Source organism: Astyanax mexicanus, chromosome 15 (genome assembly GCF_023375975.1).
Source record: "Astyanax mexicanus isolate ESR-SI-001 chromosome 15, AstMex3_surface, whole genome shotgun sequence".
NCBI lineage: Eukaryota > Metazoa > Chordata > Actinopteri > Characiformes > Acestrorhamphidae > Astyanax > Astyanax mexicanus.
Genome location: NC_064422.1, coordinates 9,964,409 through 9,976,624, shown reverse-complemented (window position 1 = coordinate 9,976,624; position 12,216 = coordinate 9,964,409). Strand labels below are relative to the sequence as shown.

General features: G+C 36.1%; 1 protein-coding gene across 2 annotated transcripts; it reads left to right on the top strand.

The window, feature by feature from the left end:
* Positions 1-1,407: 1,407 nt before the first annotated feature.
* On the top strand, positions 1,408-11,687 carry prodh2 (proline dehydrogenase 2). Of its 2 annotated transcripts, none has more exons than XM_022669244.2 (11): positions 1,408-1,513; positions 1,637-1,935; positions 3,097-3,287; positions 4,151-4,277; positions 4,709-4,780; positions 4,874-4,954; positions 6,206-6,349; positions 6,939-7,105; positions 7,198-7,308; positions 8,285-8,373; positions 9,345-11,687. In XM_022669244.2, the coding sequence occupies exons 2-11, from the start codon at positions 1,690-1,692 to the stop codon at positions 9,524-9,526; spliced, it is 1,410 nt and encodes a 469-aa protein (XP_022524965.2). In that variant the 5' UTR covers positions 1,408-1,513; positions 1,637-1,689; the 3' UTR covers positions 9,527-11,687. The 2 variants fall into 2 exon arrangements, with proteins under 2 accessions (XP_022524965.2, XP_049320248.1); XM_049464291.1 differs by having other exon boundaries at positions 1,409-1,513; positions 1,634-1,935.
* Positions 11,688-12,216: the final 529 nt, after the last annotated feature.

Below are 12,216 nucleotides of genomic sequence, written 5' to 3'. Positions count from 1 at the left end.
TGGAGAGACATGTCTGTCATCTGCTGGTGTTGATCCACTGTGTTTTATTATCAAGTCTAAAAAGTCAGTGCAGACTTTTTTCGCAAAATCTTACAGCACTTCATGCTTCCCTCTGCTGACAACTGTTTTTGAGATGGGGATTTAATTTTCCAGCAGGACTTGGTACAATGGCTACTGCTCTTGTATAATTTTCATATTTTCTGAGACACTGATTTTTGAGTTTTTATTGGCTGTACTCCATAATCAACAACAATTAAATAAACACTTACAATAGATCACTTTTGAACTGAATTGCTGAAATAAAGCAACTTTTCAATAATATCCCAAAAAATTTTGATGCACCTTTTTAAATAATTTTCCATACAGCGGAATGACTGAGTTCTTTTTGAAGGCCTCACAGATCTCTCTGGATCTGGCCGTGCTGATTCACTCACTTCCAACAATCAAGAGAAAACCAGACTAATGTTTGAAGTTTTTTTGTCATTTTAAATAGTAGGGTCAATATCAATGTAGTAGTAAGCGTGATTGTTTTGGTCTTTTACTGAAACAGATGCTGTTCTGACGTGTTGTGGACTGGTTGGATTGGTTCTGTGGTGTAGGAGGGTCAGTGAAGCAGTACTGCTGGCAGGTTGTATGAAGTTAATTTTTGGCCCCTGGTTTGTTAGCAGGGTCAGGGTAGGCCAAAGTCTGCTTGTGAACAAGTGAAATACGTCACTGACCCGCTGGGACATGAAGCTTCCTCTACTGGTTTCCTCTGTGCTGTCACATTTTAGTAGGGTTGAATTAATGGGGAAAAATATTCTGAGAATCTTAAAATTTTTAATTGCTTAAAAGCAATGATATAGAATATTATATAGAATATATATATATATATATATATATATATATATATATATATATATATATATATATATATATTATATAGAATATATACAGTAGAGCCATGGCAACACACAGTACTGTTTGGTAGGATTGGGGATCACAGGACATCTCACAATATGATATCACAAATGTTGTCCGCGATAACGATGACATCACAATACTATAAAAAAAAAACTTAAAGTTTTCTGTCACATACGCTCAGTGTGAACCTGATCTCATCTGTGAAGAGCACAGGGCGCCAGCGGCGAATCTGCCAATCTTGATGTTCTCTGGAAAATCTCCCTGCACTCACTTGTGGACGTCGGGCCCTCATACCACCTTCCTGGAGTCTTTAAATATTTTTGCATATTGTTTTTTAAAGGAGGCAATTTCTGTGCTTGGAAGTTTTGGATCTGCTAGATTATTTGTTCCTAAAGGTCCTCACCCCTAAATGGCCCAAAGTTCAGGTTGTTGGTCAGTAATTAACCATAAAACCAGACGCAAACCCCAATCCCAGAGTCACGGACAGACCATCCCTCCCACTCTGGTCTCCTTTCATTGTATATTGACCTGCTGCGTGAGTTCATGCAGGGCAAAGCTTTCACTTTGTAACAGCTGCTGTTCTTGGTGCTGCCGGCTGAAGCTTGCAACGGTAAGCATTATATTTTCGTACTTTTTTTTTTTTTATAATTATGATTTAATTTCACCAATTTTTTTAAGTTAGTGCCTACACCATGTTTTAAAAAATCCACTTTTTAATTTGCTTGCACAGCAGAAGACAAAACAGAGAGAGATCTGGAGGAGGTCTATTGGGTCTTTTGAAGTTTCATGCCAAAGATGTCTTCTGTTCTCCGGCCGTCCACGTTCTACCCCATCCTTTCACTCCGAATTACAAGTGTGTCTTCTAGGATGTTGGCATCACAAGTTGCACCTCTGAGAACTCCTGTTCCGCCGACTCTGCTGACCTTTGAGGACCCGCGGGCGTTCCAGGCGAAGAGCTGGTGGGAGCTCACGCGAGCTCTGGGGGTTTTCAGACTCTGCTCCTTCCCTGTGCTGGTCAATCACTGTGGTAAGGTGAGCTTCACTCCAGATCTGTTCAGTTTTAAAGGTGAAGCGTTCACTGTATGTAGTGGCTGATCCTCGTTTGATGACCGTGAGGAAGCCACTGCCTTGGAGGTGAAGATGTGAAAGGGATTTCACAAGGCCTCCATGCTCAAACCTGAATGTCCTCGGATCCCAAACAAAACCTAGATTTGTTGCTTAAAACAATACCATTCCAGTCTGTAGACCATTGCAAAAAAAGGCAATTCATTAAAACAACCATCCTGGGCTCTGAGTGGTCCAGCAGGCTAAGTGCTCCCACTATAATCAGGAGATCGCTGGTTGGAATCCTGTTCAAGCAGCTTGCCATCAGCTGCCGGAGGCCCGAGAGTGCACAATTGGCCTTGCTCTCTCTGGGTGGGTACAGTAGTTGTCGCTCTTTCCCCTCATCACTACTAGGGTGATGTGGATCAGCACAAGGCTGCGTCTGTGGGCTGATGTATCAGAACCGAGTCGCTGTGCTTTCCTCTGAGTGCGCTGTGACACTACTCGGTAATGCTGCGTCAGCAGCAGTTCAAAATCAGAACCTGGAGGAAACAGAAGCTCAAAATAAATGTAAATAGCAACAGCAGAATAATCTGTGTAGTACTAGAAGTACGAGAAGATTTGTCATTTTTTTTCATGGGCACAACCTCAGCACATAATCAGCTCTGCTGCTCATCACACAAATTCATGTTCCTTACAAATGTGGCTTCATTTAAAAGGGAAACTATAAGACTTTCCAATGGTATAAGATTTATTGCCAATAAGAAGTATTATTACAAAAAAGAAATAATCTATCAAACTCAAATTTCCTCACTTTCTGTGCTATGTTTTAGTACTCTCGTAAAGTAACATGTTGGTACACTGTTATATAATTTTATTGGTGCTTCTATTACAGTATATACCTGTTGATGAACTCTCTAACTCAAGTGATAATTATTGTAATTATTATATGAAGGGTTCATTCACAAAAACAGGTAACGGTGTGTTGAAAGAATAGCACCTATCAGTTTTTGCAGATTAACTCTAAATAAATTGCCCTGTTCCTCTTATATGTTCTTGTGCAAGTTTTCCACACATCTCTCTCTCTCTCTCTCTCTCTTTTCTCTCTCTCTCTCTCACTCTCTTTCTCCCTTCCTGTTTGTCCATCAGCTCATGTCATTTACTCGGACCATCCTGGGAAAAAGAGCTTTTGCTATGGCCCTTCGCCCGTTTGTATACGCCCAGTTTGTTGCTGGGGAAACTGAGGAGGAGATTGCAGAGTCCATGGAGAAAATGAGCTCACTGGGACTGCGCCCCATGCTGGCCGTCCCCATTGAGGAGGACCTGGGAGAGAGCACTGGGTAGGACCCTTTATAGATCCACCTCCTTTGGGCCTAAAAACATATTAGTTTGATACTTTTTTAAAATAACTTCATTTTTGTATTCCACTTCACAATTATGTGCTACTTTGTGTTTGTCTATCATTTAAAATCTCAATAAAATGCATTTAAGTTTATGGTTGTAAGGTGACAAAATGTAAAAAACTGTTTAAGGGGTATGAATACTTTTGCACGCCACTGTACATACCATGCTGTACTTTTGATTATAAATAGTTAATAGGTAAAGGTTTTGACACTACTGGGTCATATTGTTCAGATCAGAGTCTGTATAATATAAAATACAGTACAATAAAATACAGCTCTGGAAAAAAAGAGAGCACTTAAAAATGATGAGGTTCTTTGATTTTAACAAATTGAAAACCAATGAAATATAATCAATAGGAAGATAGATGATCACAAACCATCAAACCACCAAACTGAACTGCTTGAATTTTTGCTCCAGGAGTAAAGCAGCATAAAGTTATCCAAAAGCAGTGTGTAAGACTGGTGGAGGAGAACATGATGCCAAGATGCATGAAAACTGTGATTAAAAACAAATCAGTGTTATTCCACTAAAAAAAACATGTAAAACTTTATGAATATGAACTTGTTTTCTTTGCATTATTGCTTTAAATTACTATATTTTCATAATATTACAATTTGAGATGATTTGTCTGTAGTTTATAGAATAAAATTACAATGTTCATTTTACTCAAACATAAAACTATAAATAAAAAAATCAGAGAAATCTATCTAGCATAAAATGTCTCATACTTCAATAATGATTATAGATATTTTTCCTGAATTAAATATTTCCAATTCTCCTGTTCTGTCTGATCTAAAAGAGAGCAGAGGTACGATGACAACCTGGCGTCCATGTTGGAATGTGTGCGAATGTCTCACCACAACACGTGGAGCAAAGATCCCATGATGCAACTGAAGATCACTGCACTGGTCAGCCCTGAGCTTTGTGTGAGTGGCTGGTATACAAAACCACTAAAACAAAACTCTCCAAAAAATTTGAAAAGTTATCATTGAAAAATTACTTTATTTCAGTAATTCAGTTGAAAATGTGAAACTCATATATTATATAGATGTATTACAGAGTGTTTATGACTTACAACAAATTAAAACCCAAAAATCAGTGTCTCAGAAATTTGGAAGTCCTGCTGGAAAATGAAATCTGCATCTCCATAAAAGTTGTAAGCGGAGGAAAACATCAAGTGCTGTATTGTACTTGGGGGAGACCAGCCCTGAAGATCTGTCACCCTAAATCCAAAAGAATTCTCTACTGTTAGGACTAGGCTTAATCCATGTCCAGGAACTGACCTGTATTTTATAACGTTAATCATTAACATGCTTCATCAGCATCCCCTCCCTCCCTGTGTTTTACTGTTGTTTAGGTAAAGCTGACCTGCCTGCTACAGGAACAGCAGTATGATCTGAACCTCTTGGTTAAAGCTATGGATGGAGAGGTAGACGTGACACTTTTATATGAAATGATTGCAGACAACAATCGTAATAAAGTAATGTACGGTGCATGACCTAAAGTCCTTTCTCTCTAACAGGTCATAGTGTTTCCAGGCCTCAGCGAGAGAGAAAACACACATTTCCTGTACGGCCTTCGCAGACTAAATGAAATAGGAGAGGTACAAAACGCTAACTAACATTCTTATGCTTGCACCTAAAATCAAATGTAGCTCTGTAGCTATGAGGCTGATTTAGAAAACATGGAATGAAAGCTTGTGGTGCGTTCCATTTTCCTCGGATGTTGGATTTTGGAGCTGGAAATGACTTTACACTCAACTTGTTCCATTTAGACACTCAGATATCAGCCATCAGCTTCATGTGTCGTGAAAAACCTGGAAAAGTCGTGTAATTTAAAAATAGCAATCTCCAGGCCTAGATATGTTTTGGAAAAATAAAAATACCCAGAAAGTTTGGTAAAAATCATGGTAATTTGGTCTTAAATCCTTTGTTTTTCCATTTATTGTTGGAGAAAATCTATTTTGAGCTACAAATACATCAGCTCGGATTAGTTTTAGTAATTTAGCCCTACACAATGGAGCTCTCAGGGTCCGATACACATTTTATTATTAAAAACTGTGTGTTAGATTAATTTCAGGCCTACTATAATCAATTTCCATTATATTATTATCCATGTCTGCACTGATGTATTAAAAATCATATGGTCGTTAAAAAAATTGTCTTGAAAACATGGATAAGTCATAAATAAATCATGGAAATTTATTGGTTAAAAAGTGTATGCAATTCTGCAATGACAGAATAAGCTGTTTGGTAATGGGTTATGACTTTATATAGAGAATATTTAGAATAATTTTATTTACAAAAAAAATGCTCCTTCTGACTAGGGGTGGGCGATATGGCCCTAAAATAATATCACGATATTTCATGGTATTTTCGCGATAACAATACTCTTGGCAATCTGACAAAACACTAAAAAAAAAAAAAAAAACAATTTCAAAAATACACTATACACTGCAAGAAAAAAAAAATTATTACACACAATATAATACTGCACACCCCTATATGAGAGATACGAAAATACAAGATAGGACTGAGCTATAAACTACAGTGTGTCAGAAATCCCCCAAACAATTATATTACAGCTTACTAGAGACTACAACAAGCCAATGTGTGATGATTTAGCATCAGGCTAATATTTAGCATCAGGCTAATATTGTTAAGAGTATGAACTTCCATCCTCCAAAATTGTTAGCAACATTAGCCTTGTAGCCCCACTGCTGAAATTGAAGAAGCACATGCCTTTTTTTTTTTAATAACCTGAACTAAACATATAATTTGCTATGTGCTCTAAATGCTTGCATGGTGAATCTAAAATCTGTTTATGTATTTATTTTACTCATTTTAATCAACAGGCGAGTATAAATAAAGTCAGGGTTCTGGTGGATGCTGAATACACGTATATGAACCCTGCCCTCTCCCTCATCACTATGGCCATGATGAAGAAGTTCAATCAAGATGGAGCCTGGATTTGGAACACCTACCAGTGCTACTTAAAGGTTGGTGTTCTAGAAGGTTTTTGAAAAAAATCAAAATAAGATTATTTTTAAAAGTGCAAAGTGTATTGATTGTTACTGTCTAACAAAAACCTCAGAAAGTCTGCAAAATGGCAAGGAAGAACATATTTAGTTGGAATGCAATGTAAATAGATTTTATTCCAGGTAATTTTTGAGCATTTTTATTGATAAAATTACAGTGATGATACACTATATTACCAAAAGTAGTATGGGGTGCAGAGTGGTCTAGTGGTCTAAAGCACTGCCACTATGATCAGGAGATCGCTGTTTCGAATCCCGGTCATGCAGCTTGTCATCAGCTGCCAGAGCCCTGAGAGAGCACAGTTGGCCTTGCTCTCTCTGAGTAGGTAGATGGCACTCTTTCCCCTCACCACTCCGAGGGTGATGTGGATCAGCACAAGGCTGCGTCTGTGAGCTGATGTATCAGAATCACTGCACAGTGATGTTAAGGTGTAGATATATTAGGCAGCAAGTGAGCAGTCGTTTTGGCTGATATAAATTAGTATGATATGGTATGAATCAGAAACTGCTTAGAACTCTAATTAACTCACACCTCCACTGTTCTATGCAGGAGTCCAGGGATCTCTTGCTTGATGCCGTCCGTCTGTCTGTGGAGCAGTCCTTCTGTCTCGGGGTTAAGCTGGTCAGAGGAGCGTACATGGACAAGGAAAGGAAACTAGCCGACAAGGAGGGACGAGCCGACCCCGTGCACCAATCCTGGGAGTACACCAATGACTGGTGATCAGATCCTAAAGCTCAGGTGTTGAAGTATTGAAATAACCTGCGTTGATTTTAATCCTAATATTTAACCTGCATTTTTTTACCTGCAGCTACAACGGCTCTTTGGAAATCATGCTGAACCTCATCTCTCAGCATCCCCAGCGCTACAAGATCATTGTAGCAACACATAACGAAGAGTCTGTTAGAAAAGCAGTGACGAGGTAAACACAGTCTTCATATTTACATAAATTAAAGGAGAACTCCAGAGTGAAATTGACTTAAGTAGTAGTATTACATGAAAAAGAGTACTTAACTTTGTTAAATAGCCCACCTCTGTTCTCGCACAGCTTTCTGAGATCCAGCAGTTTTGTGCAGCTTGTCCAAACAGGCTAGAATAGGTTCTAATGGGGGCATATTTTGCCCCTGCAGATAAATTGCTTTTTACACTGTTATCCAGCTCAAAGGTAGAATCCAAAGAGCCCTGACATTTAAAATGAGGCATTAAAAACTTTAAAAGTGCACAAGAAGCTTATTAAAAGCCACTGTTTACATCCTATAAAACGGGCCAACGAGTCTAAAATCAGAGAGGGAGCGTATTTCTAGCGCAGAAAAACGGGCCAAAGAGTGTAAAAGTTTCCGGAATTAAGGAGTTTAATATAAAGAGACATCATGAAATTAAAAATCAATTTGAAAAATCTTAGTTTACACAACACTGTCAAAGATAAAGATAGTAAGTCAAGTAAAATGGTGTGTAAATGAAATCAGAAAAAAGTATTATTTAAAGTGGTATATTTCATTATTTGTTTTATTACAGAGTCTATGGGCCGTGACTTCAAATATATTTCTCCTTCTGGCCCCCAACAAGAAAAAAAATGGACACCCCTGCTTTAAAGGGTTCAGAGCTACAAGTGACATGAAACCATTTTCAGCTTCTTAGTAAACCCTTCCTAGCAGAGTGAAATAATTAGCCAAGACATGTTTTTCCGTACTTTAGTCCGTGTTAATAGAAAACAGGTAGATATACATTGTCAGAAACTATGTAAGCAAGTCTATAGGAGGTTACTGAACACCTCCACCCTCTTTGAGAAGCACTATGCTAATTGGTGAGGCATTAGCTCCCATTACTTCACTTCTTTTTGTAACTGGAGTTCTATCAGGTTAAAGAGGTCTTTAAGATATATATCTTGTCTGTTTCAGGATGACTGAGTTAGGCATCGATCGAGACGGCGGCGCAGTTTGCTTCGGTCAGCTGTTGGGGATGTGTGACCATGTGTCTCTTACTTTGGGTAAATAACATAAATTATCAAATTTGTGCTTTATTTATATCAGGATCACATATTAGTACTAAACACATAATTTCATAATCTGTATTAGAACATTACTCAAATATTCACTATTCACTGTATACCTGTAACTCTACCTCTTCACTACTTTTCACAACTGATGCTCTCAATCACTTTATTAAGAGACAAGAAATTCAAGTAATTAACTCTTGACAAGTTCAGCACAGCTGTTAACTGAAAGCCTGAATTCCAGGTGACTCTACTTCATAAATGACTGAGAAAATCCAGCAGAGATGTACAAAACTGCCTAATAGCATGAGGTGCTACTTTTTAAAGAATCTAAAATATAAAACATACTCTGGTTTGTTTAACGATTTGTTTTATGTACAGCCCTGGAAAAAAAATAAGAGAAAAATTATGAGTTTCTATTATTTTACCAAATTAAATGTTTTTTTAAACTGGAAAATAATTAAGAGGAAGATTGATGAACACAAGTCATTAAACCAAGCAAACTGCTTGAGTTTTTGCACCAGGAGTGGCATGAAGTTATGCAAAAGCAGTGTGTAAGACTGGTGGAGGAGAACATGCAACCAAGGTTTTTCCATCAAATATTGATTTCTGAACTCTTAAAACTTTATGAATATGAACTTGTTTTCTTTGCATTATTTGAGGTCTGAAAGCTCTGCATCTTTTATTGTTATTTCAGCCATTTCTCATTTTCTGTAAATAAATGCTCTAAATTAGAATATTTTTATTTGGAATTTGGGAGAAATGTTGTTTGTAGTTTTTAGAATAAAACAACAATGTTCATTTTATTCAAACATAAACCTATAAATAGTAAAATCTGAGAAACTAAAATCTAAATGTAGGTACTGTGATGTACACTGATGTGGATCTACAGTTACACACATATTGTAGAGTATAGTAGAGTATCTATGAACATCCTGGGTTCTCCGTCTCTTTTTTCCCTCCAGCTCAGCAGGGTTTCTCTGTGTATAAGTCGGTTCCGTACGGCTCGGTTGACGACACTTTGCCCTATTTGGTGCGTCGGGCTCAGGAGAACCGCACTGTTCTGCAGGGCATCCGCAAAGAGAGAGACCTGCTGCGCCAGGAGCTCCGCCGCAGAGTCCGGGAGAAGATCACTGGAGCCAAATAGATCCATATTACAGGGACTGTTCAGATATAAATCAGATTTACACTGATTTCTTTACTCCACATGTAGAATCATGTAGCTCTTTTAGCTTCTGCTAAATATCTCAGGAAGGAGGGGGGCAGATATTATGATGATATGATTTTATGGTGACCTGTTCAGTTTTAACAGCTGTCTAACTTGGCACCTTGCTTTACACAATTATTATTATTATTATTTTTGGTAACATTGTGTAGCATTACCTTCAGTAATCACTACATAGCATTATCAGTATTTATCTACAATCTACACATTGTACAGTATTTGTGGACTGATATGAGAAATTTATTGTAAATTCCGTCTTAAATAAATTGATTTTGGTTTTATAATGAAACAATCATTACGTTACTTTTGGCCGACACTTTTATCCAAAAGACAGACAGGACTTTATTTTAGGTGCGAAAGATACAGAATAAAGATATAATACTCTATTTTTCGCACTATAAGGCGCACCAGATTATAAGGGATCAATAAACGTCTATTTTCTGCTCTATTTTCATACATAAGGCCCACTGGATTATAACGCTCATTATGCGACACTAGTAAGGAACAGGGGTGTCGCCATGTTTTCCTTCTAATTCAGCAGGTCTCACTGCTGGGTGGCGAAACCTGTAAAGCTAAGCTAAGTTAAGTAAACAAAACTGTAAAAACAAAAAAACATTTCAACAAGTCTGACAACTCAAACGAGTGCTGTATGTGAATATACACACATTTTTCTCCTTAAAAAACTGTTTATTTGGGTGTGTAAAGTTCTTTCGTTTATTAACAGTAAGCTTAGAATTCCAGATTTCCACAAAAGCTGGAGCATTAGCATTAGCGACTAACCACTAGCGTGTAATGCTAATGCTGCTCCGGGTCTCTGAATGGCCAAAGAGCTAGCGCTAGCAGCTAATGCTAATACTGCTATCCAGATAAATCTCTCCATCCAGATAGTGTGAAAAGAATGTAAATAAAAAATAGATCATTTATAACTTACTTGGTATGTCAATATGTATTTACTTACAAATTTGTTCATGAATTAGTTAGTTAATCAGCTAATTTGGCAGGTTTAACTTTGGATTCCCCAAAAATCTCAATATTTTCACTCTTACTATTATTAAATAATGTGTTGGTTTTTAATCATATGGTTAATTAGTATATTTAAACATTACTTACCCTGTAAAATATTTAATTTATTTATTTTAATTAATTCATTGATTAATTGATTTACTTTGTACTTTATGAAATAACTTGTAATGTATGATTGTAAACTTCTATTTTTGTAAAATCATTTTATCACAAAAAAAGTACCTGTGATATAATAAATAATATAAAATAAATACAAAGATAAATAAATGTATTACAAAATAATGACTTGATGATCATTTCTTGAATTAATGAGGTTTATTTTAGGACAAAAATAAACGTTTAGGACAAAAAACTTCTACATTAAAGTAAATCTAAATTAGATATTAATCCAGACTATTTTCACATGAGCAGTGTTAGTGAATGTGAAACTGATTGAGTGATGTCATCATAAATGCATGATATGCTGGACTGTGAGTGACAGAGCAGAAACGCTGCAGATCATCATGTGATTTTCAGATTCTCTCCCTCTTTCCTCTTTTCATTATTTAATGAGCTCAGCTGTTAGTAAATGTGCTTTAACAGTGTTTTTGTTTATTTAACACATTTTCCCTCTTTTTACTTTTTACACCAAAAGGAGTCAGAGAGAGAGAGAGAGAGAGAGGGGAGGAGTGGGGGGTCTGTTGTCATTATCACCTGTTCTTTAATCACCTCCTCCCCTCACCAACACCATGCCTCATCACCCCTTTCAGCACCCAGCCTTCAGCAAATGGGTCTGAATACAGAAAAACAATCAATATATCAATTAGAGATGTTAGGTAGGAAAGTGTGACAGTTTGTGACAATTTTCTATTAGATAAAGACAGTTTTTCATGTTTTTTAAAGTAAGTTTGATTCAGTATTATATTTATTTTTTCCTTCAATTTCTGAAGTCATAATAACATAGCAGTTTTTCCAATGCAGTTGTCTGACTATAAGTGTAAAAATACTAGTGAAGGCAATAAACTGGGTTTAGTGTCCAGTTATAATCAATAATCAATTGTTGATCATTGTTATCAATAATAATAATAATAATAATAATAATAATAATAATAATAATAATAATAATAATAATATATTACTAAGTACTCTCAGAGTGAAAATATGTTAATAACCATGTAAATCTAGATGCTGTGTATATATTATACCAATACCTACATTATATAATACCTAATATATGGAAATGTTTTCTGGTATGTTATATATATGTTTGTTTGTCATGCAGTTTTGTTGTATGAATTATTGGTGATAAAATAACTAAAAAAAAAATACAGCAATGATTTTAATTAATATCAGCAATGTTTTACATGACAAAATAATTCTGTATAATATAATGTATAAATTTTTGTTAGTGTATAATATACGTATATATAATACCTTATATCTAAAAGTATATTCTGGTATGTTTTATATATAGTGTTTGTTTGTCATGCAGTCCTACTGAATTAATTATTGATGATAAAATAACTAAGAAAAATAAAACAACAATGGATTTCATATATTTGAATAATTTAATTGATTTGATCTACTATCTTGGTATTTGACTGGTTTTG

Coding starts and splice junctions, on each gene's coding strand:
- prodh2 (XM_022669244.2), top strand. CDS start 1,690: ATGCCAAAGATGTCTTCTGTTCTCCGGCCGTCCACGTTCTACCCCATC. Junction 4,278..4,708: donor TGGTCAGCCCTGAGCTTTGT/GTGAGTGGCTGG, acceptor ACTGTTGTTTAG/GTAAAGCTGACCTGCCTGCT. Junction 7,309..8,284: donor GTTAGAAAAGCAGTGACGAG/GTAAACACAGTC, acceptor TGTCTGTTTCAG/GATGACTGAGTTAGGCATCG.